The sequence below is a fragment of the Lepisosteus platostomus genome, chromosome 1 (assembly GCF_059453375.1).
Source record: "Lepisosteus platostomus isolate fLepPlt1 chromosome 1, fLepPlt1.hap1, whole genome shotgun sequence".
In the NCBI taxonomy this organism is placed as follows: Eukaryota; Metazoa; Chordata; class Actinopteri; order Semionotiformes; family Lepisosteidae; genus Lepisosteus; species Lepisosteus platostomus.
The window spans coordinates 12,654,297-12,678,166 of NC_142611.1; the positions used below are offsets into that span (position 1 = coordinate 12,654,297).

Sequence of the window (23,870 nt, forward strand, 5' to 3'; positions counted from 1 at the left end):
GTGACATCTTTTCACAAGTACATTAACTCTTATCCAAACGAAGACTTGCACTGTTACCTTCTATCTTCTATCTTCACCTAAACTAGGACAAATCCAGATTCTTCGTACCACAGACTGCAGATAAGGCAACTATTAAATTGTTTCCTGTTAAAATGTTTAAATGGGCTCAAGTAGAATTAAAGAATTTTCACCTCCAAACCTAACAATAAAAAAACGTATACCTAGTTTAATGAAAACTGCAGTGCCAACCATTTCCTTTTTGATTCCCTTGAAACATGGCAACCTATCCTCCAGGTCACAACAGGTTTCCCAGAGGAAATCTGTCAGCCAGGGAACATCAGGCTTGTCTGTGTGCTCCTATTCAGAAAAAGAAATGAAAATCTCTGTTGAAAGTTGCTATTCCCATTGCCAGCATTACAAAGACTTTACACTCTTAAAGCAGTAGTAGGATATTTATTTGGCATCTTGAAATCAGGGTCTGGATTCAGAATCTTATATTATAGTATTATTAAAGAAAAGGGAGTGATGAAAATTATGATGAGGAATGTGTGCATTGTTTTCATACAGAAATATATTAAGAAATAATTCAAGCAGGTAGCTGTGTCAGCATGCGTAGGTTGCAAAGGAACAAGTAAAGGTTTATTCCATGCTAAAAAAAGATGAAAAGAAACAACGTTTCAGCTCTGGACATTTCTTTGGGTGTGATCTTCAAGAGATACACCTGAAGAAGTCTCCATAGCAGAAACTTGTTTCTTTTCTTCTCTAAAGGTTTATTCCTATATTAAGAAATGTTTTGTAAAAAGTGGTTCTCACTGATTTTGCTATCACATGATGATGACATTCAATGGTTTAATACACTGTGATTCTTAATACATTTTATAATTAATATCCAATTTTGCTCTTCTAGAAGCACAGATGATGATTGCAGTCACAACATTCACCAATATAACATCACAACATAACATCAATTAAAAAATGAAATAATAATCCAGAGTGTCAGTCGGTCAGTGATAAGAAACAAAACATCTTTAATTAACAAGGCTACACTGTATATACTTTCTCAAGTGCTTGCAAGAGCGAATAGTCACTCAAACTGAGCTACAGTATGACTGTTTGATATATAAAAAGTCTAATATAGTGAGCATTCTGGAGTCAGTACATTTGAAAAATGCAGCCATTTCCAAGTGTCTGTTGAACTTGGGGAACTGGCAGTTAATTTAAACAGATGAAGCCAGTGGTATTTTAACTGGCAGCAACACTTTCAGCAGACGGCAATACAGAAGCATTAGCCTGTTATTATATATTATGTATGTCGTAGCATGTTAAGCAAAATCACTCTGGATACTCTCATCCATTGCAGGTCATTTGTAAACCCCATAAGTGACTGTTACGTTTGTCCATTTGAATGTCTTACTTTGACACTCAGTAATGTTAAGTTTCACTCTCTATTCAACTCTATTCAGCTCTCTATTGAACAATTTATGCTTTGAAGGGCAAGCAACAGTCATAACAGGAATGCTTTAGCTTGTAAACGCTACTAGTCTCCAGCTCTCATATTAATGCAGACATGTACAGTAGGTACTGTAACTTTCATGGCTGAGCCACATCGGGTCATAAGGCCAGAGCTTATCCTGGTTAACACAGCATTGAGCAGACAAGAATGCAAATGACTCCTCCTGGATCGGACACTAGTCTGCTGCAGAAATTAGCAGCAGGAATGCTGGTACCCATTTATACAACTGGGTGCAGTGGGGTAAAGTACCTTGCTCAAGGATACAACAGCAGTGTTTGCAGTGGGAGCATGAACCCAAACCTTTTGGGTCCAAAAACTCACCCATGATGCTGCACTACCCCCAGCCAAACATGCCTGCTAAAGGAATGAATTTCCATTTTTGATTGTTCTCTACCCAAATTATGTAACACGAATGCATGTTGATGAACCATTAAATAAAAATAAATTATTGCAACTTAATTTTAATCATTTTTACTCTGTTTTCAGATTGCTTGGTTGTTACTGAAAAAATGGCTAAGCAAGAATTAAATTAATAGTAATATTTGTGTGAACATAATGGAGTACCCTATAAACAGTTTCTCAGGAAAACCGTACTGTATGTGCATTGTATGCTGTTTTAAACACTGTTTAAACACTATTTAAAGCAGCAAACAATCTCTCCATTTTAATATTAATATATCTGAAGACTTTCTATTAAAAGACTCTTGAACTAGGCAAAAATGATAATCAGGAAGGGTTTAATTGTGACTATTTTGATCATTGCTGAGGCCAGCAATTTCATAAAATGCCAGAAGGCTGTTTATTTTTCCACCAACACAGCAATACATTATGTAAACAGTTAATTTGCATTGATCTAGTTAAGAACTGCTAATACAGGAATGGACAGATTCCTTGTAGAATTACAGGAATATTAATGCCATGGCATAGGATTTCCAGAATCTTTAGCATTGGATACGATGAGCTGGGCTAAACTTTACAAAGACACCACAAGTCAATGACCATGTTTCTAATCACAGCTGATTATGGTGCCTGCAGTGTATTTAGACAAAAAATGGAAAAGGTTGTAGAAAGATGATCGATTTTGTGCAAATAGCTGTGTCATTGACCTTAATTCTTTTATTCAGTGTCCTATTCATCATCTTGGCTTCACTGAACCCAATTGAGTTACACTTGTTGGAGACTGAGTTTTGTGTTTTATAGCTTCACTGTGGCTTCTTCTGTACCACTCAAGATTCTGTCAAACAGGTGGCACATCAAACAAATAAAGTATAAGTCCATACAAGCTAAGAAACTCTAAATATAAAGAAAACTACATCCATGCAATACAGTATATATATTATATATACTCAACTATATATATTGTATGTACAGTATACAAACAAGGATATATAGATAAAGTTTGAATATTTATTTCAACTTTAACACATTCCCGCTGATGTGTTGGTGTCAACTCGTCCAAGAGAACCGCTCACATTGAAGGTGTACATGATTTGGACAGCTGGGTACTGCTTATGAGTAACCTGAACACTGTCTTTAGAAAGGAACCAGCAAATCCATGTTGAATTGTAACATCTGCACTTCATAGGGACTCACAGATCACAGATTGGAAAGTTGGAGTGTTGGACATCAGGTGTCGAAGGCTGTATGGATTTGAATTGCCTTGAAGGGGCAGTGACCGCTTGGTGTTGATTAAGTGTGATGCCCTATTCTTGGAGTTCCTGCACTGATAAAAAAGGGCCTCTTGACATAGATACTAGTTTTCCAAGTTAGTTTGACTGGGCCTGTGGTTAAGAGTAAGGCCTGAGAACAGGAACTGATCAAAACAGTGCATCAGCACATTTGGCCTTCTTTGGGCAGCCACTTCCTGGAGAAACACCAAAATGTCCTCCCCCTGGGGGAAGAGTGAGGAGCTCTTTCTTTCAAAGGGATAGAAAGCATCCCTGAAAGCATCAGGACAGAAAAGGATCTTTTTGGAAGAAGAGTCATTGGACAGACCAAAGACTACAGCTTCATCGTCCTCCCTCCCTATCTGACATTGGAGAAATCATGGTTGGGGGAGAGTATGGGGGAGCCATGTTGTTCAGGAAGGCCAGAACTGGAAAACTTGTCTAAGAGCCACTGAAGGACTACACAGAGTTTCATTCCTGTTCCTTAATGTGGTGGAAGGTAGCATACCAGGTCGCTGACCAGAACTGGTTTCAGGGGAAAATGCTGTGGGACTTCTTATTGGGGACATATGTTGGTAATTGGGATCCATGGGATTTCTTTGTACTTTTGTATAGGTAAGATCCTTTGGTGAATAAACTGCATTACTGTATGTGTAAAAACTGAAATAAATGGGATATTAGATGTGATAATTGTGTGGTCTATGAATGCACTGGTGGTTTTGGGAGATGAAAAGAACCTTTGGCAGGTTAATAACGGGCCTAGCATCCCATCCTTTATAATTGCTAAGTGGTATAACTCCACCTAGTTCTCATTTACAGTAACCCAGCAGTATCTTTTCCAAACTTGTTATAACAAAAAACTTTGAAATAATATAGAACAAAAATACTGTATGTTTGTATGTTTGGAAGATTTTACAACCACTGTATTTGTGTTATTCAGCATTTCTCTTTCAAGAAAAAAAATAAATTAGTTTTGTGCTGTGACTATGGTAACCTCGTAGCTGAGGTCTTCTGTAATCTTGTTTGGAACTGACAGATGTCAGTGACCTTTCCTTAGTAATCTGTACAGCAAATGATTATGTGAATCCTGGCCTGCTCCTGAATATCAAATAACACAGGAGACTCCAGTCTAGAATTTATTTTCTGCTTAACAAAATGCACAGCCTACACTGTTGCTGTACTAGAGGGCAAACATCTTTGCTTTGCATTCTTCAAAATATAAAATATTTAAAATAAAATAATAATTTATTCACTAATGTTTAGCTGGGCTGTTTTATATGTGTTTTTCATTTCACACAAGGGAAGAACACTTGTGTTTTAAACAAGAAGTATATGTATTATGACAAGTGTTTTTGATTAAGAAAGTGAAGAATCTATTAAACTTAAGATTCCATGCTGTGTTCTTTTAAAAACATTCTTTAAAAACACCATTTGCTTTCCGGTGATAAAAGCATTATGGCAACCTGTATTGGAATGTGGTCAGTGAGTAATCATCATCAAATACCATTTAAATTAAATCCAGTGAACAAAGAAAAGAAAGTCATAATAGTGTCATAAAAATGTTTGAATATTTTAGTTCTGATTTTGCACTTAGTTAAACTAGAAGATAATTCTATTATTTACAGTAATTTAACTTTCAAAACAATATTCCAATTATTGAAACTATATACTCTACAATATATAAAGAGGGAGATCTGTCAGCAGCATAGCAAGTAAAGGCATTTGCTCAGCATAGAGGCTGGAACCTATATTTCAGAGATCAGTTGTTCACATTTAAGCACCGTCCTTAGCCAGCTGTGACTGAAGCTCTCAGGGGATAGTGCACAACTGTCTGAGCATCACTAGGATAGAGTGAATGCATTGCAACCCAGAATTTCCTTAGCCTGACACACAACAGTAGCTCCTGTGGTTTGACAGTTGAGCTTGCACTGTTCTCACTTCTTCTGTCTCACAGATGCCTTAACTGTGTTAATATTTTGGGCCTGTAGTGAGAGCTGTGGCAGATGGCAGATAACCGATGTAAATCTCAAAGGATGCCTTTAAGTCAGCTTGATTTCTCCTCTGATACAGCAGTGCTCATACAGGTGGGTCAAACTTAATAGCATTTGGTGATTATAAATTAGGCTGTGGGAAAAAAAAATAATTCAAAATTTAAGAAAAATAATAAGCAGTGCCTTTCCAGGGCATTTTACATTAAAAATGAATTAAGCTATAATTTTAATCAAGAGCTTAAATATTCTCATCAGTTATTTTATCAGCAATATTTTTGTACTACTATACTAAAAAGACCAGATTAAGTGTCAACTGAAGAGCACAGCTACTAAATATTTAATTGGAGCAAAGATGCATGCAGAGCCCTACAGTTCACATATTACCAGCTTGAGTCCAGGATCAGCCTTCAGCAATCTGTTACTAGGTATGAGTAGGTCAAGTTATCTTTGTTTTTCCATTTAATTTATCCAATACTGCCCACATGCATATGAACCTGCTGTGTTATTTTGATAAGTTTCCATCCTGGTAAGTGACTACTGTACAGTATGTACATAGCTGTAACTATGGAAACTATGGTAACTATAAACCCCACAGGGTCACAGGGTGAATGATCTGATAGTTACATGCTAATGTAAGCAAAGATTAACTACAGTAAGTTTTGTGTCCCTAGAGCCTACCTAATACATTAATCTATGCAGTACTTGGGAAAAAAATAAAAAGAACACATTTTCCTTTAAAAAATATAGTCCAAAAATGTGCCACTGCCTACAAAAAAGAATTCCTTAATGAAAAATAACAATTCCTTTAAGAATGACATGCACCTGCAGCAATATCATCACACATCAGGAATTACCAGACCACAGCCTGGTTTATATCAAATTCGAAACCAGATATTGGTGACTTTCTCTTTGGGTAGATGCAAGCCGGCTCTGGCAAAAAGAAACCTTATATCAAGTCAGACACAGTGTTTTAAGATGGTATTTGGAAGGCTAGTTGAATTTTTGTCCACACTTTCACTAGCGCATCTACAATGAGTGAGCTGCTCATCGTAATGAGAGTTTCAGCGGGACTAAAGACTCAAGACCGCCCCTAAATTGAATGCCACGGCCACAGGATCATGGGGATCGGGATGGTTTAGGACAGTCAATCGGACCTAGCCAGCATGTGTTTGGCAGATGGGAAGAACACACTTTAAAAACACTTTGAAAACCAACGTGAACACAGGGAGAACCTGCAAGCTCCATGCATGAACATGCATGTGGACACCCAAGGGCAAAATCAAACACAGGAGTCTACAGTTGTGAAGCAGAACTAACTGCAAAGCCACCATGCTCACCAGGGTTCATGAATTCACTTTTAGAAACTTTTGCAATTGTCAAAGTGGCCATCTCAGATAATTAACTAATTGTGAAACACTTATGTTTAAAGTCACCTGTCCTTACCTTATCAATCCCCGCAGACCCTCTCAAGAAGAAATTCCATTCAGCATCGGAGATCTCTCCTTTCTGACGCATGATCTCAATGCAGAGCATGAAGCTGTAGATGAGTTTGTGTTGCTCAAACAGTCCTCGGGAAATGTTGGTGTACATGGTGAGGAGAGTCTGCTCCAGTAATATTGTCAATCGCTCCCCTAGATCATTACTTTTCTCAGATGTTTCTATTGTCATGTTAAATAGCTGCCATAAGAAAAAAAATATTCAAATGATGAAAGCTAAACTTACATGATAATAAGCAGTTGAGTACAAGATGACAACATTACAGACTGTAATTGTTTAACTGTAAAGTCAACAAATATTTAGTGAAGAATGAAGATGCAAAACCCACAGGGAAATGAAAACATATGTACAGTATACACTGACAGGTGACCTGCAATTGCCAGTAAGAACTAAATAAATGGTGGGATATTACTCCAATTATGCAAGGTTTCTAGTCTTGACCAATGATTGTCAATAAAGGGCAAGACTGAAACACATTAACTACTCATTCTCAAAGCCAACTTTACCATCACTATTAATCCTCTTAACTGAATATGTATAATGAACAGTTATGGAAATTATGAAAACAGACATTGCTGTTCATGGTTAAATAGATTCATAGTACCAAAGCACCAACTTAATTTTTTCTGACAAAATAAAGAATCAGAAGCATTAGGAATGACATTACAATTTCATACCGTAAGCCTCGAGCATTTCTAACTAAACTGTTTAGTGCTGATGGACAACAGAAAGGGATTTCACACAGCTGGAATTACACTCCATAACCCTCTTCACCCTCTTCAATATGATGCTTAAAGTTGTAGTCAAAAGTAAATAAATGTGCTGTCTCCTGTGAGACACTTGTAAGATGCTGTCAGATCAGTACGGTAAAAAGACACACCTGTTTGAAGTATTTCAAGGAGAACTGATACATGGGGTCAATTTCAGACAGACTGGCAATAACAAAGTACATGACGGAGCCACGGGTGGCGACAGGTCGGTACTTTTCACGAGCAGTGTTGATCTTCACTTCTGTGGCCTCTGCTTCATCCAGTCTAGTCTTAATCGCTGCTGACGTGACCTGAATGACAGAAATTCAAAGGATCATTTTCAATGCAAAACCTGCAAGTGAGTGGAAATACAAAGACCAAATATGGCACAATACAATGCTTTCACTCGGATTTAGCGGGAATTTTGTTGTGTTTTTTTTACTGTGGTGTTTCATAGCCCAGCTTGTCATTGTGCTTTTCTTGAAGCATCTTTTCTAACAAGCTTAAGTAGAACAGCTACCTGCAGGAAAAAGATAATTCACAATGGCATTTTCTTTTAGTTTATAGCAAAAATGATATGAACACGCAATAAAGTTTTATCAGCCAACCTTCCTCAATCTAAAAAAAACAGCACGGATTTGAGAGTTTTATCACATCCCTCTACAGCACTGCCAATACAGGGTTAACTCTTCTTTTACTTGATATAATCTTTTAAACACATTTTGACTCTTGTAGACATAAACTAATTGATTTAATCTGTGAATATTTGCTTTGGAACCCTAGATAAAAATTGGTTGAACAATGCTGAACATATTATCAGTCACCATTAAATGGAATAGGTAATTGCTTTTAAGGAATGGTTGCCTGTGATAGCCATAGATCATAAATATATAGCATAATTGTGAAATTTTTTGAGTATTAATTCTGAAACATGTCTGAAAGTCATGTTATCTCTAATCATTATAGAATATAATTTGTTAGGCTAGTTGCAGTGTGTAAAATCAAAGTTTGATTACAGTACAAGGAGAATATGAATAGATACAAAATATTTTTATGAAAAATATTTTAAGACTTAATTATGCTATCACCTGTCTCATCCTTGTACCTAATTAATCCATTTTGTTAAACTGTCACGGAGTTGCTGTCTATATAAAAACTAATAGATTTCTCACATGTCACAGTCAAAAATGTCATAGAGAGTTACAGCTTTAAGCAAAATACGCAGAAAATTTTCAAGTTCTAAAAGGTCAGTGGTATTAAGAAAGGCAAGGCTTGCTACTGGCCAAATGAGTACTGAACACAGGTGCAGAAAGACGAAGTGCTGTGGAATGAAGAAAATTGAGGAAAATGAAAAAAGACAACGCCATATAGCTTCCACATATTTTTTTTAAATCAAGCATAGAAATAAAACCAAAGAGATGTGACCAAATTAGTAATAGCTAACAACATCAACCATATTTAAACTGTTAGACTAGAATGAAGGGAAATCCCTGCAACTGATCTGCCTGTTGTAACAACATTATTAGAACAGACAAGGTGATGTCCTAGACAGAGATGAATGCAATTTGCTCAGTGAAATGAAAGATGTGACAGACAATGCATAAGAGAAAAAAGAAGTAGCAACATAACAAATCAAATAAAGAAGAAATGTGGCTCTTGTGATGAATAATACACAGACAAATGAACAGCCCACTTCACTTACAGTAACTGTTACATGTCTATTCAGACTGAGGGACGGGGGCCTGTGGAGTTCGATCAGCATTATGTTAAATACTGTATATCTTATGAAAAACAATGTCAACAAACCCCACTAAAAGGAGCTGCTAAAAGAAATGGATTTTATCAGTTTAAAAAAAAAACAATGAAATGCTCTGTAAATGACCTTTGACTCCTGCAGAGTTTTAATGAGCTCCTCATTGTCCAGAATGTTACCCTCGGAAGTGAATAGGAGTTTTAGGATTCTGTCTTCAATTGCCTTCAGCTGATTCTTATCTGCATTTATTCTGACAATGAGCTGGTTTCTTTGCTCTTCCAGATCTGGTCTCTCCAGCCTCACCACATCACTGCATAAAAATGAAAGATGTGTAAGTACATATACTGTACAGTATAAGATCTAGTGTATATACTACACAAATATGGGTACAGTATACAATACATGTGTATGGTGCATATGTAAATGTATTATGAACATATTACTGTCATTACAATTATAACACCTTTCTTTACAAGACTGGTCTAGGAACTTTTTTGATGGTTTATTGAACTTTTCTGGATTATTTGATGGTTAGAACTACAGTAACACTGGATTGTTAAACTGAAAACAAATCAAACTAAAATAAACTACTGAGATATCTGAAGCAAGGCAACAAATTATTGTATGCAGTAGACTTTCTACAATAAAATATTTAAATTGTTGTATTTGGTAAAATTATTACTAAAATGATCATTTAAAAATAGTAGGAATGATATACAGTATATCAAAAGCACTTCTTGACTTTCTAACCAACAAAGTATATGCAAATACACAATACCCTTGAAACAGTTGTTTTAATTTTCATTTCCTGTAAACCCTCCTGTAAATTTCACACCATCAGCTTTACAGATACAATCTCTGTATATCAGAATCATTCTTCATTTGGCATGCTGCAGGTTTCACCACCTGGAAGAGCTGCATATCTCTCGCTTCACGTTTGTTAAAACTGGAAAATCCTATCAGTCTGCTGTGCTGAAAGCCAAGAGCACCTTGACCAACTAAAGCCCTTCCAATGCGATGGCACTTAGTCAAAATTCACTGAGGCGTCTTTTAAAAGCAAAAAAGTCTTTGCCTTCCCCTGTATACATACAGACACACAATAAAATTCTAGGTTTTACATCTATAGCTCATTAGGGACATCATATCATTTTAAATAACAGACAACATTCTTGGTTACTTGAATACTAACGCTCCTCATGATAACTAAAATCATGCTTGCTGATTATATAAGAATGCCACATTTTCAATGTTTCATATTTGTGGTAATTAAGAGTATGTAAAAACAGTCACATGGTCTCTTTGCATCATGCATCTATTCTGAATTTTGTCTGGAGTCAAAAGATCAGAACAACTACAAATGAGCTACTCAGCTCAACCTGGTCACTAGGTTGAGCTGGTCACTAGGTTCTGTTTTAGTCACATAACCAGTACTGGTCATACTGAGAAAAACTCCATCCCCCAGACAGGGACAATTAAGAGTATCCAACCAATCCAAACCTTCATTCAGCCAGCAATGTAAAGTAGTGGTGAGGGCTCTGGGCTTTGGAAGGTCGTGGGCCTGAATCCGATTGGATGCTGCTGTTGTAGCATAGAGCAAGGTTCCTCACTCATATTACCCCCAATAAAAGTCCCACATTGTAAATGAACACCCTCCATGTCATTGTAAATGTGAATTCAGTTGACTTACCGGGTTAAATAAGAGATTGGATTTAAAAAATGCACCCATACAAAATACCCATACAAACAGTGACAGAACATGCAAACAGACCAGACAGACCCCGGAACACTAACTGCCACAATACCAAGCCATATCAGTCACCTGACCATACACCCTGCGCAAAATATACAGAGCCAACAGCACACCTTGCTCTTCTGCAGCATATTGCTGGTCACTTGAGATAATAAAAGCGATATTCATACTGCACGTACCTCAGCAGCTGATCCTCCAGCCCTGATTTAGTTACAGTGAAGTTGATAATTGTAACTTTAATACACACCTGGAAGGGAAAAACTCCAATTAAAAACAACAACAAAAAATACTGTACAAGCAAAGGCCCTTGGCATGCACTACAGTGAAATTTATATTGAATCCAGAGTATTTTGCTAAAAACGTAATACTGTATATGTGACTATTTTAATATTTGGAATGGAAAACATTACAAAGGATACAGCGCTTTGAAAAAGTATTCAGACTCAGTTTTCACATTGTGTGGCTTTCAGTCATGACCCTCTGAATTAGTAATAGATAGCCAAAGTGCAGGATGTTTATTATATACACAACCTTCTCAACACATTCAAAGAAGAAACAAAAATAATGAAGTAAATACAGTAGATTATTATTTTGAACAGCAAATGAAAAAGTCATGATTGCAGAAGTACTGTAGTTTACTCCAAGTCTCATTAGCTATTTGTCTCGAATTGCCCAGATCTGACAATCTAGAGGGATCAATGAGTATAAAGGATGTGAGATATCCAATGGTAAAGAATAAACATTTTTTCGGAGTGGAAAAACACAATTTAAATTCTGATTAAGATACTAGGGCTTCTGTTATTTTCTGTAATTGTGTAAAGCTGAAGAACATTCCAAGCATTCACAGGAATATGATGTTTAAAATGGCAGGAAGTCAGGTATTTGATTAATATTAGTCATTAGGAATACCAAAACCATGTTTTAGGGCAGCCAACTGTGAACTATGATGCTGGTATAATCAGGGTGTCACTTTTTTTTTCATTTTCACTGCTTTTCGTTTCTGTTCTAGCCACTCTGCATATATTACAGAAATAAATGAAATCCTCAGAACTGGCACGTCTGATGTCATTATTTTATCTGCAAGATGTTCTTCTGTAGCTAGTCCTACTGTGAAGATCTAAACACATTTGCAAGTTTAATTGTTTGTTATTCTTCTTTTGTGTAGGAAGTTCATAGCAAAAAACATTAATGAAAATATATGCCCTGCTCTATTAATGTAACACGGTTCCATTAATGCAGTCATTATAACAGCATTGAATTTACAGACTTTTTTATTATCCTTAGTTGTTGTTTTGTTGACAAGGGTAGCAGTGCTGGTGGAAGCACCAATACAAAATGAAAGGTATTTCAGGATGACTGTCTTGTACCTCTGGAAGGTAGTGAGGGTTGGCCATTTTCGTAGTCAAGTAGAATCTGAAGTTTTTATCATAGTCAATATCAGAATCTCCAAGTCGAATGAGTGTTCTTCCTCCAGTAACAAAGGTTTGCTTCAGTAAAATTGGTTCCAAAGCAGGATCTAAGGTCTCTTTCAGCTGAAAGAAAAGAAATTAAGACTTTAATTAAATAATGAATTATTAATAATTAAATCAATTTGTATAATTACCCAGATTACTGAAAGTATTATGCAATGAGTACTGTGATATAATGCACAGAATTGTACAATGATTACTCTGTTGTAGATTTCAAGGAGCACTAATCTAAAAATGAACTGTAGGTTTCAAACATCTGAAACGTTTAGTTTTGAAAAGATGTCATTGTCATTAACAGTTTATCAAACACTAAATAGTAATGTGAAAAATCAATTCTGTTTAAATACCATGAAACATATAGAAAGACACTTCACTAGAATTTTTTTCAGTAAAATTCCTAGCTGTACAAATGGGAGCCTATGCAAAATAATGGGAGCCTCAACTAAATAAATCCATACAGTATATAAAAAGGAACGATGCTAATGAGAATAATTCAGGTTTAAAAACAAGTATATACCTAAGAAAGCAACATTACCTACAGGCTGGTATTGTCATAATAGAAATTAATAAGTACTGTACCTCTTCCAGCAAGACAGGCATGCCTAATCGAATAGCATTTTCCAAGGTGCGCAGAAAACCAGAATCGGTTAGCTTAATAACTTTCAATCCATTTTTTGTTTCCTTGGTTCTTATCCAGCGGTTTGCCTGGAAAATGTGACACAATACTCTTTTTAAATTACAATAGATCATTACATTTTCCAGGGTTTCAACATTATCGACAATAGCCCAGTTCATGAATGAATGAAGATGCATTGCTAATAGCAGCTCTTAACCTCTTAAAGGTTGGCATGCTTGACAAATAATGACTGGAACATCGGTCCTTCTTTAATAAAATAACTTTTCTAAAAGAAGATATACTATATTTTACACTTCTGGCACCTTATGAGTACTGGTATAGTGACAATAGGAAACCCCAATAATCTGATTCTGGGAATCAGATTTTCTGGAAGTGCCAACCCTTCAAAAAATTAATGTAGGATTCTTGAAGGAACATTTGCAGTATTTGTATGAATTTTTTGTAATATTCGTCTTTCATTTTTTTATGGATGTCGGGATTTTCACTGACCACTTGTCAGTCAGCATTAACCATAGTTATTCTAATTTGCTATGATAGCATATCAAATTATGAGTATTTTTATTTATGTTTTAAGCTTGAAAACAGATGTTTCTATACTGTGAATAACTATAGTTCTATACAAAATATTGTAGCATCTGTAGTGAGTGCACCTGTTTGACTGTGCAAGCAAGGAGTATAGATTAATTATCTTTTGCAAGAGTGTAGGTGGAAAAACATATGCTATGAGATACATTTTATTAATTTAAGAAATTAAACAAAATTTAGAAAATTATTATAACTTGAAAAGAGAAAAGAAGACAAAACAACAAAAACAGCACACCAAGTTAGCATTAATAATAATATCACTTTATTAACCCTTTACAATTTCTTGCATTAGGAATTTGTCTTTTCGCACACCCCAGCTTGCTCTCCATGAGACACACAGACACACAGATAGGGAGAGAGCCTGGGGTCAGAGCTGGGGTCAGATAAAAACACAGTTGCTTACTGTATCTTTAATAGTTGAGATTCTGTTGTTTTGCTAGATTTTATATTTGAGATATACAGGTACATGAATTTTTTCTAGAGTTTCACTATTACATATCCTTATACAGTATGTTTTCTAAAAAATCTTTCCATGTCACTAATGATAACCTGTGTAACAGTTATCTATATTCCTGTAAGAGGAATATAGATGCTAATGTAAAGTACCATGTACTGAATATAGATGCTAATGAACAAAAGAACCCACTTCAATGTTACAAACAATATCCACAATGCCCAATGGTCACGACTGCCATCATTGTCTGCGATTCAGAACGAGGAACCAAAACTTCCAGTGATGCAATACCGACCCTATTACATTGTAAATGCTTTAGACAAAGCACATTTTGATACAATATGAATTTTAATTATTTTCATGAAACCGACACATACAAGACAATGTGTTTTTTTATATACTTTATCTAAGCATTGCAAAAAAAGTGCAACCTGCCAACCAACTAATTATACTCATATTCATTTTCAAATTTTGCACAACTGTTTGTTGAAGATCTTGCTGCACCATAGTCTGTGCCATTGCCTGAAGAGCTGAATGAATGCAATTTAATTGAATTCAGCATATTGACTTCGAGACAGTTTTGCCGACAAATAATGTATTATTTACTTATTCACTCAGCAGGTACTGTAGATCACATTTCGAACATTTCTGTGAAATGTCTGTTGCACATCCTGTACTTATTCATCTCATCAAGAAACTTTTCAATGACAGTAACATCAGTGCCCATGTTTATTACCCATCTGTTGGCTAGTTAGTTGATGATCCCATGGAAAATGAAGCTGTTTGACTTTCTACTGAACCAGTCCTCTGTTTGGTGTACGACCACTATGTTCTGAACAACCAAATGCTCGACAATGAGGCATTGTTTAAAATGTATAAGTTCGTTCAAAAAGACAAAAAAATGGGCTAACGTTATTAGGAGACAATGTTTCTCATTCACTTACAAGGACTAGTGAGCAGAGAGGACTGCTTTTATGTTATAATTCGTAAATCAATCGGGTTGAGGCTAGCGGTTTCTTGTCTGCCAGTGACAACATGGCAACAATACAGTACTTTCACAAAGGTCCCGATTTTACACTTAAGTCAAATTTGTAAAATGTTGCAGTACCATCAATTAATGTATTTGGTTCCCCAGATTTAATACCCGGTGTGAGAAATTGGGACTACAGTTCCCCTTTAAACTAAAAAAGGTGACTTTAGGCCATTAGATGGTGCCCAATTATCACAGTAGAACTTTTAAGATGTAAACTAAATGTTTTCAACTAGGTTGTTTAAAACTCAACAAGAGAAGATTGTTTACTAAGTAATGATTAACAATTCCTATACTCATTCCTTTGTACGTTCAAATGCACAAATGTCCTCTACTTCTCCCTCATTGTTGGAGTACTAAACCTTTAGCACTGTTGGGTTTTGCTTCATTATTGTTTAGATACTAATGGAGCCTGCATCAGAAATAAGGTCATTGTTCACCTTCAGGTCATTTGCTTGCCTTATGTGCACTGTGTAGCACACATCCAATCAGCACTGCCAGTTACAATTTCCCCACTCTGCTTTGACCATTTGCATTCCATGGACTCCCACTAGCCAGTGCTATCTTTCCAATTCTCCAGACCTTCAGATCTGATGGATGTGTCAGATGTGACAGTGTGCATGACTTCCACAGCCAGTTTCTTAGGGAACCCACGAATGTATCCTTCATCAGCGTGTCACCCCTGCAACGTCCTGTAAACCTTTTCGTATTCTGCATCTACAGCTTAAACATTCAATCATAAAAATGGAATAAAAGCAAACTAAACTATGCTTCAGTGGGCACGCATTTTGACAGCTTTTTTTTATTGTCATTTCATTTTCAGTCGAGGTTAGGCATCCATCATGAAAGCACATCAAGTTCTGCCACTCCTGACTCCAAAGGTCCTGTGTTGGAACATGTGGGTTACAAGGGTCACAGACTGAAATGAATGGCCTGATCCATCCACCTTACCAACTGAAATCATATCCAATACTGCAATTTCTAGCCTATCCCAAATCAAAAGTAATATCATGTAAAATTAAACTATCCATTCATTTTCTAATTGTTTCCTCTAGTGTAACACAGCGCAGTCACATTTTGGCCAATTTTCCCAAAACCAATTAACCTACCACATACTGTAGGTGTTTGGAATGTGGAGGCTAACCACTGCACCACAGTGCCACCCTACACTACTGTACACCACTTAATGTAGTGGAGCTAGTTTGGATAAGGTGATGTCATCGCCTTCCCTGCGCGTGGCAGGGACCTCAGCTGCCAAGGATGGGGGAGGTCTCCTTTAGCTCATGTGGCTGGCTCCCTGTTGCGTTTCTCCAGGGACCCGGGTTCGTGCCCCAGGTGTTGCGGGACGAAACTGGTGGGGTTGAGCGGCGGAGAGCACGAGCCCGCACGGAACCGCGATAGTCACATTAGCACTTAACAAATCTAAGTAGAGGCTTTTATGAGTGGATTCAGTATGTTTTCCCAAATGCAGGAAAAGGTTTAAATATTTTACTCTCAATATTTATCACTGTCTTACAACAAGAAAAAAAGCTAAAACTGTGGGGGAATTACTTAGTGATTTCCCCTAAATTTTGTAAACAACAAGCATTCTCCCAAGACTGTGGCTTTGACCTGCTGAAGAAGACCCATGTGTTTCTGTTTCACATATCTTAACCATAAAAGAAATAAACAGGTTCCACAAATCTGCAAACCTTTTATCTGTGTCTACTGAGATTTTCTGTCAAGCGCAGATAGCAGTGCATCGTATTTAGTTATGTTTTAACATACAAGTTGATCCAAGGATACTCTTGGTAATGTTGAATGCAATAACTGAAAAGGGACTACTTGCAGCGTGTGATAACTGCAGCTTTCAGAGCCTAAGATGTATGTTTCATTCTAATTGATTACAAAGCATTCAGAATTCCCATTACTATCAGTGAGAAATCCACTTTATTTGACAACAGGGGTTTCTCTAATGTCACAAGCACTAATGGTTTATATGCCGTCTAAGAATGGAATGCCTTTGTAGAAACAAATGATGAATTGGGTATCTCGGAAACATCTGCCACACACTTAAAACAAAACAATACGGGTCCCAGCTAATTAGCATAGAAAGAGGTTGGTGACTCAAGAAAAGGCCATAAGATGGTAATTCATTATAAAGGCCCTTAGTTCTCATTAAAACCAAAAAAAAAAAATGACAATGTGCTTTTTTTACTAAAAACATTATCTTAAACACAACATATAACGTTAATGTTTTTACAGCTTCTTAGCAGGGCCACACTGATGTCCATGTTAATTACCTGGTCTTGTGGATCAATCATCAATGGCCACCGACGCCCACGGGTTACTAGGATTCCATTCTCTGTGGAAACAGTATCTCTGGGCAGGCCATCAGTATTCCACTGGCGGATTTCATAGGGATCACCTAATATGTTTATAAGGCTGAAGTTTGGGCTTATTGGAATGCCAAGCTCCTGGCATCGTGTAATCCATCTATCTATGAGCTATGGAGGGAAAAAGAAAAAGAAATACACAATTCCTAAACAATTGCATTACTTAAAGGGACAGATAAAACTTTATGTTTTGAAATGTATCTAATCATTACAATGTTTAACTTTAGGCATTCAAAACACACATTTAGCATAATTCTTTGTAAAAAGAATTATGCTAAATGTCAGCATTAATCAGTCTGTCACTATGTATCATGTGAGTCTGTTAAGACACAGAACTCTTTTGGTTCAAGAATAACTCATAATGGAATTAAATCTCGTGGTTCAGTTCCATTTAAACCCATTGTAGCAGCAAGCTTTATTGATCAGCCTCACAAAGAAGGGTTGCTGTGAAATTCCAGTGAGAAGCCTCTGTGATGTGATCCACAGAATGACCTAGTGGTCTCTGTTTGTGGGAAAGTAAAAGAGGTAAATGTGTCCTGTGGGCGAGGATCTTTCCCAGGACAGTCCAGCTCCAGTATCAATACTCCCTAAAATGGATGTCCTCTGCTGGCCTGGATGTCTAGCAGAGGGCCATAGGCACATCTGGATATAATCCTTAAAGTCACGGGGCATGGTCAATCATCCAAAAACATAACCAAGCAATCAGGGACCTGCAGGGTGTGGTGACCCACTCCACCTGTTGACTTTTTGACCAATCACCAACCATATTTTCCCCAGTTAAAAAACGGTGCATATCACCTCTCCCTCTGCTTCTCTCCACTGAACTAACTTTGCTGACATCAGAATCTCATGCCTGCCACGCTTGCTGTCTAAACTTCAGGACTTTTTCCCCAAAGTTAGAGAGTGAGCCCGTACGTAAAGAGAGAATTTTGCTTGAAGTCTAGCCTCAGTAGGACCTCACGACCAGCTAGCTACCACCGTACATTCGCTTGATCACTGGAGCAATACAGTTGGGACTTTCGTCACCATGCCAAGTAATTAGAATCAATCAACAATAACCACAAACTGAGTTTCTCCCCTCTTTTATGTATCTCTTCTTTATACTGTACCCTCTAAAGCTAGATAATTTGCATGTAACAAATCGTGTTCTGTATCCAAGCAGATTCTCAAGTATTTACCCTGAATGCTTTTACAGTATGTACACATTGTTTACGTATCAATAAATGTAGTATGTGTGTTGTGAATTCCTGTGAAGACTCTTGGTTACTTTGTTGACTGATTGCTAACAGCTTCACATGCGATTTACCGTTACAACTAAACATTATGCCAATAAATTCATACAAACCCCTACACCACACACACCATTTCCAGTTCTTTGTGAACCTCTCAACTAAATATTCTCTGCTCCCCCTACAAACTGTATTCTTTTCTCTGTTTCCGTTCACAATAATACATACCAGCTGCCTATAATGAGATGTAAAAGCTCCATAATATGCGACACAGGCAGCAGCGATGAAGACATTTCCAATCACATTAAAGATTTCTTCTTCAAACTGAGTAATGCTTTCCTGCCAGCGAACCTGCTCGTCTTCTAATGCTGCTGTGAGCTTTCCAGCTCGGTTTAGCCGTGCCTCTGTCAGGGCCATTGTTTTAGCTGAAAAAAAAAGATGTGTCTTTAATGTGAATTGCCTAATTATACTGTCAGTCTCATATAACAATTTACCAAAATAAATCTAACGATGAATAATTATTAAATAACAATGTATGATAATTTAGGCAGTTATACATTATATACTATATTATATACATTACATTATATACCCCAGGATTATCCCCTATCTGAAATACTGCACTGTAGCTGACCATGGATCAATTTGTCTCATCTGCACTGAACTAGAATATATGAAGTCCATATACTATGAAAGAAGTTGTGTTTATTTTTTGAAGGAGGCCAAAGCTGTGCACTTTCTCAGTTACCCAGGGTCTCTTTTTCTGCAATACTGCAATCAAACTGATCTTGCAGCACTTTAATCTGATCCTCTACTTTCTTCAGCTTCTCTTGCTTTTCATGGAGAGTTGCCATTGTCACATCCAGTTCTGCCTGGTAGCCAAAATAAACAACAAATGCAAAAGAGTGTGAAAATGCTTTTATGTTATCATATATAAGTATATTGCATTACATTAATACCTATATATTTTAACAGTGCAAAGTATTGCAGCAAAACACTACATTCACAGTCATTTGTAGAGCACTTCTGAGACTAATCAGAGCACAAATAGATCAACTGATATCTGGAAGGCCAAAGAAACTGGAAGACAAAATCAAAAATTCAAATAAAATCAAAATTGTATTTAATTTATCTTTACTAAATATAATCTTTTATGGAATTAAATTGGATATCAATCACCAGACATTAGAGAAACAGTTACTGTACCTGTGCTCCAGCAAGTTTCTGCCTTTTTGGCTCCACTTCTTTGACTACCTTTGAATATAAGTCCATAGCCCTCACCCACATGCACATTGACTTGCAGGCTTTTGACACCTTCTCCACTTTATCAGGAACAAAGTCTGGGTTGTTTATATATTTTTGGAGCTTCTGTAAAATCTGTGGCTTGATGTTGTCTTTATCATAGTCTGTAAGCCTCCTTAGGAAATTGGAATCTCCCAAGACTTGCTTGGCACTTGCCCAGTCAGGCCTGTAGGAAACACAAAATCTGTTTAGAAAATAAGAATTCATGCTGTGCGTATTCCAAACACCTGGGGAGCATGTCAATACCCTACTTTGTCTAAACGATATAAGTTAAATTCCAGTCAACAACCTCCATGAGAATTCTCACACTATACTGCCACAAGACACACTTCGATAATGTGCCAGTACGATTTTCAATGTTTCACATTCACTGCCAACAGGCTTATAACTCTGCTGGAGTCAGAATCAATTTGTTATTTCCTCTTCTTTATGAACAAGCAGGAACAGTAGCTATTTTGTGTGACAATAATTCATTAGTGCAAGCAGATGGCATCTAGAGTCATAAAGTATTAGCGCTGTAAAGTGACAAGGGCTCCATTTGATTATTTGTGTCAACGGGATTGCAAGAGGAACGCCACAATCAGGACAATAACTACAGTATGCAGCACAACAGTTGTCAACATCCTCAATTGCATTAACAAAGTCAGCACCATGGACTTCTTCGCAATTAGCAATGAAACACAAATAAAGGGGCACAAATAGAAACTAAGAATAAGGTGCTTTCAAAATAGAGAACAGAAGGAATTGTTCTATACTTGGGTGGTGAGAGTGTGGAACAAGCTACCCATCCACATTGTCAACACTAATACCATTGCTTTTTTTCAAGAAATGGCTGGATGAGATCCTCAAATCACTTATTGTAGCTACTAAAGTCTAAACAAACTGAATGCTCCCCTGTTCTTTGCATAGTTTCTCTTAAATAGGATTGAGCTGTATAAAATTGTTGTTCCTAACAATAACACAAAGTACTGAAAGGTTACTTCCTTCCTGCATTCTTGTACTGTACCTGAGGGAAACAACCATAGAGAATACACCGTATTAACAAATTATTGACACAATAAAACCAGAGTAAATCACCAGCCCATACCTTCCCTGTAACTTTTTAAAATGCTATTCTATGAGTACAAAACATCATAGATTGTAATTGTATTCCATTTATTATTTCAAACAAGCTACAATATTACATAGTTCCTTTGTAGCTTTAATCATTGCACCACATACAGTATATGGATATTCTGATCTACGGGCCTCGCAAGGTAAGCTACAGTATGAAAACGATAGCTGTGCCTTGTCGAAACATGAGTGAACTTTTTGATTAGACCAGGAATTGTACATAGCTATAACCACTCCTAACGTCGAAGATTTAAAAAAAAAACAATAAATGATCATTCTTGTTGCTCACTCACAGCGTACTTTCATATGTGTACAAGTTATTGTAAATGAGTATATTGCAGAATGGAGCTGTGTATGTATACAAAATGCAAAGATACAAGTGATGGTTAGTTCCACGCTGCAAAGTAAAAAGAAGAAAAAACAGCAATATTATGTAGAGCCCTCATAAGATGCAAGGGGAGAGGGAGAGTTTTGGGATGTAATAATGAAGAATATTTTAGTGGAAGTGTGGAAGGCTCTGATTCTGTAACATAAAGGACAGATTATAAAGATAGGCAATTTCTAGGTGTTGGGGGACTGTGTTAAGTAAATTTAAGAACAGAAAGACACTACTGTAATCCAGCAAATGTATCGATCTATTTCCCTTTCTCTCCACATTTTCAAGGGTGCAGACATCATAACTGTATGATGGCTCTTGTGATTTAAAATAAAAAATCTTCTATATTAATTTACTTTTTTGTAAAAGTGAAACATCAGTTAAATTCTCAAAACTTTCACATAAATAGTGATGCAGAAAATGAAATATACTTAAACATCCCTGACAACAAGTCATCTTTTCATGGAAATATTCTTCATACACATGACGAGTAAGTGAAGAAATACAAATCTCATTACTGTTAGAAAACAGCCCACACAAGAAAATAATTAGATGAATCCTTGATGTGACATTTTATAATAGGCATATACAACAATCCTGGAAAAAAACAACAGTTCATGAGCTCTCTGAAATTTATTTCAAGTAAAAAAAAAGTGTTGAATGGAATGAAATGAATTTATGAAGTATGAAGTATAGGAATCATTGCCATTAATAGAATTCCAAGGTATCAATTTGGAAAAAAAATAGAATTACACATAGCTCAGAAAAATAGGAGTAAGAGATATTGCTTTTCTTAACATTAATGACTGTGGTGATTTAAAAGTGCTTAGTGCTTGCTATTCCTCTTTGAAAGCAAACAGGTTGCATATTAGAATGGATGCATATTGTGAAGATGCCATTTTAGCATATTGCAGTTTATATTTATGATAGGTCATACAATCATTTTCCCCAATATAAATAGATTTCAGATATTCACAATGGACTGTAGGTGTTGCACAAAACACAATATTTGTTTTTCAAATATCAAAAGAACCAGCTGAAAAAGAAAATTAAAAGAATATATTTTTATATATAACTAAAATAACATACATAATAACATAGCTAAAATAGATGCTGTTACCAAACAAGATGGAAATGTTTTCACTATGAGGGTCAATATTTTACCACCTCAAGAATTTATCACATTTGATTACATTAGCGCTTTTCTTTGTAAAACATTTAAACGGTTACATTCTTTCCCTTAATATATCCTTTATTGTAGGGAAATCAATAAAACTATACTGTACTACACATTAAAATGACTTCATTTGTATCCCATTGTAACAGTAATGTAGTATAATCCAGGCAATACAAATTGTATCACCATGATATTGATGCATTGAAAAAGTCAGATGAGGGTTGTGTGAGCAAGAACATCTGGTAAATGTAATTAATGAAGGTAATTAATTCATGATAAATGTATTAATGAAGTAAACTTACTTCAGAAATACAAGCCTCGGCACTCGGCAACCCATGGTAAACTTAATGTACTATTTTCTTATACTTCAGGGAAAAGGAAACGTTTTTTAAAGTGCATAATATTTCAGGTGAGGAGAAATGTCAATTGGAAGAACTATAATTTTTCTGTTTAGGGGCAGAGCAGTGGCTCTGTGTCTAAGGATCTGCACTTGTTGCTGGAAGGTTGCAGGTTCAAATCCTGCAGTTGGCAGAGGAATCCTATTCCATTAGGCCCCTGAGCAAGGCCCTTAACCCCAACTGCTCCAGGGGTGCTGTACAATGGCTGAACCTGCGCTCTGACCTCAAGCTTCTCTCTGTCTCCCTGTCTGTGTCTTGAATGTGAAAAAAGACAAATTCCTAATGCAAGAAATTGTATATGGCTAATAAAGTGATCTTATCTTTACTTAATTAAAAGGAAAGCAGTTACAGTTAAGGTTAATTTTACAGTAGGACACAAGAATGAATTTGTAACAACTACTGAGGACACACATGCAAATCATATTTATTAACGTTTTTGGTCTCATTTTTGCTTTTTTGTGACTTTGACTTCTATGTTAAAAACATACCATAGAATTAAACATAGAATTTAAGTACTAGCAGCATCACCATGAAATGTAATGACACATTTCTGGCAAGCAAATTATGGTTTTTGTGCATTACTTTGGGGTCACTAACTGCATCGCTAACTGGGGTCATACTGGGAAAAAGGTTGAAATGCCCAAATCTATACCATGCACACATTGCAAAGTATCTGCTCCATACTTAAGCAGGGTACAGTATGTAAAAAAATGTTTCCAAGTTGTATACATACATTACATAGACGTAATCTTTACGTGCCTCCAATTCCAGTAGAGTCCAGGTGCAAAACATTATGAATATAGTC

The 23,870-nt window shown here is 36.4% G+C and overlaps 1 protein-coding gene across 1 annotated transcript in view; it reads right to left on the reverse strand.

The window, feature by feature from the left end:
- The window catches only part of dnah6 (dynein, axonemal, heavy chain 6), a 115,459-nt gene that overhangs the window by 27,857 nt on the left and 63,732 nt on the right, over positions 1-23,870 (reverse strand). Inside the window, exons 52-62 of the mRNA XM_088624575.1 lie at positions 19,906-20,167; positions 19,448-19,571; positions 18,928-19,124; positions 17,378-17,581; positions 12,969-13,094; positions 12,288-12,452; positions 11,100-11,167; positions 9,300-9,480; positions 7,549-7,728; positions 6,615-6,848; positions 222-357 (exon numbers count right to left, since the gene is read on the reverse strand). Of these exons, the coding sequence (XP_088480701.1) occupies positions 222-357; positions 6,615-6,848; positions 7,549-7,728; positions 9,300-9,480; positions 11,100-11,167; positions 12,288-12,452; positions 12,969-13,094; positions 17,378-17,581; positions 18,928-19,124; positions 19,448-19,571; positions 19,906-20,167 (1,877 nt within the window). The remainder of the gene's footprint in view (positions 1-221; positions 358-6,614; positions 6,849-7,548; positions 7,729-9,299; positions 9,481-11,099; positions 11,168-12,287; positions 12,453-12,968; positions 13,095-17,377; positions 17,582-18,927; positions 19,125-19,447; positions 19,572-19,905; positions 20,168-23,870) is intronic.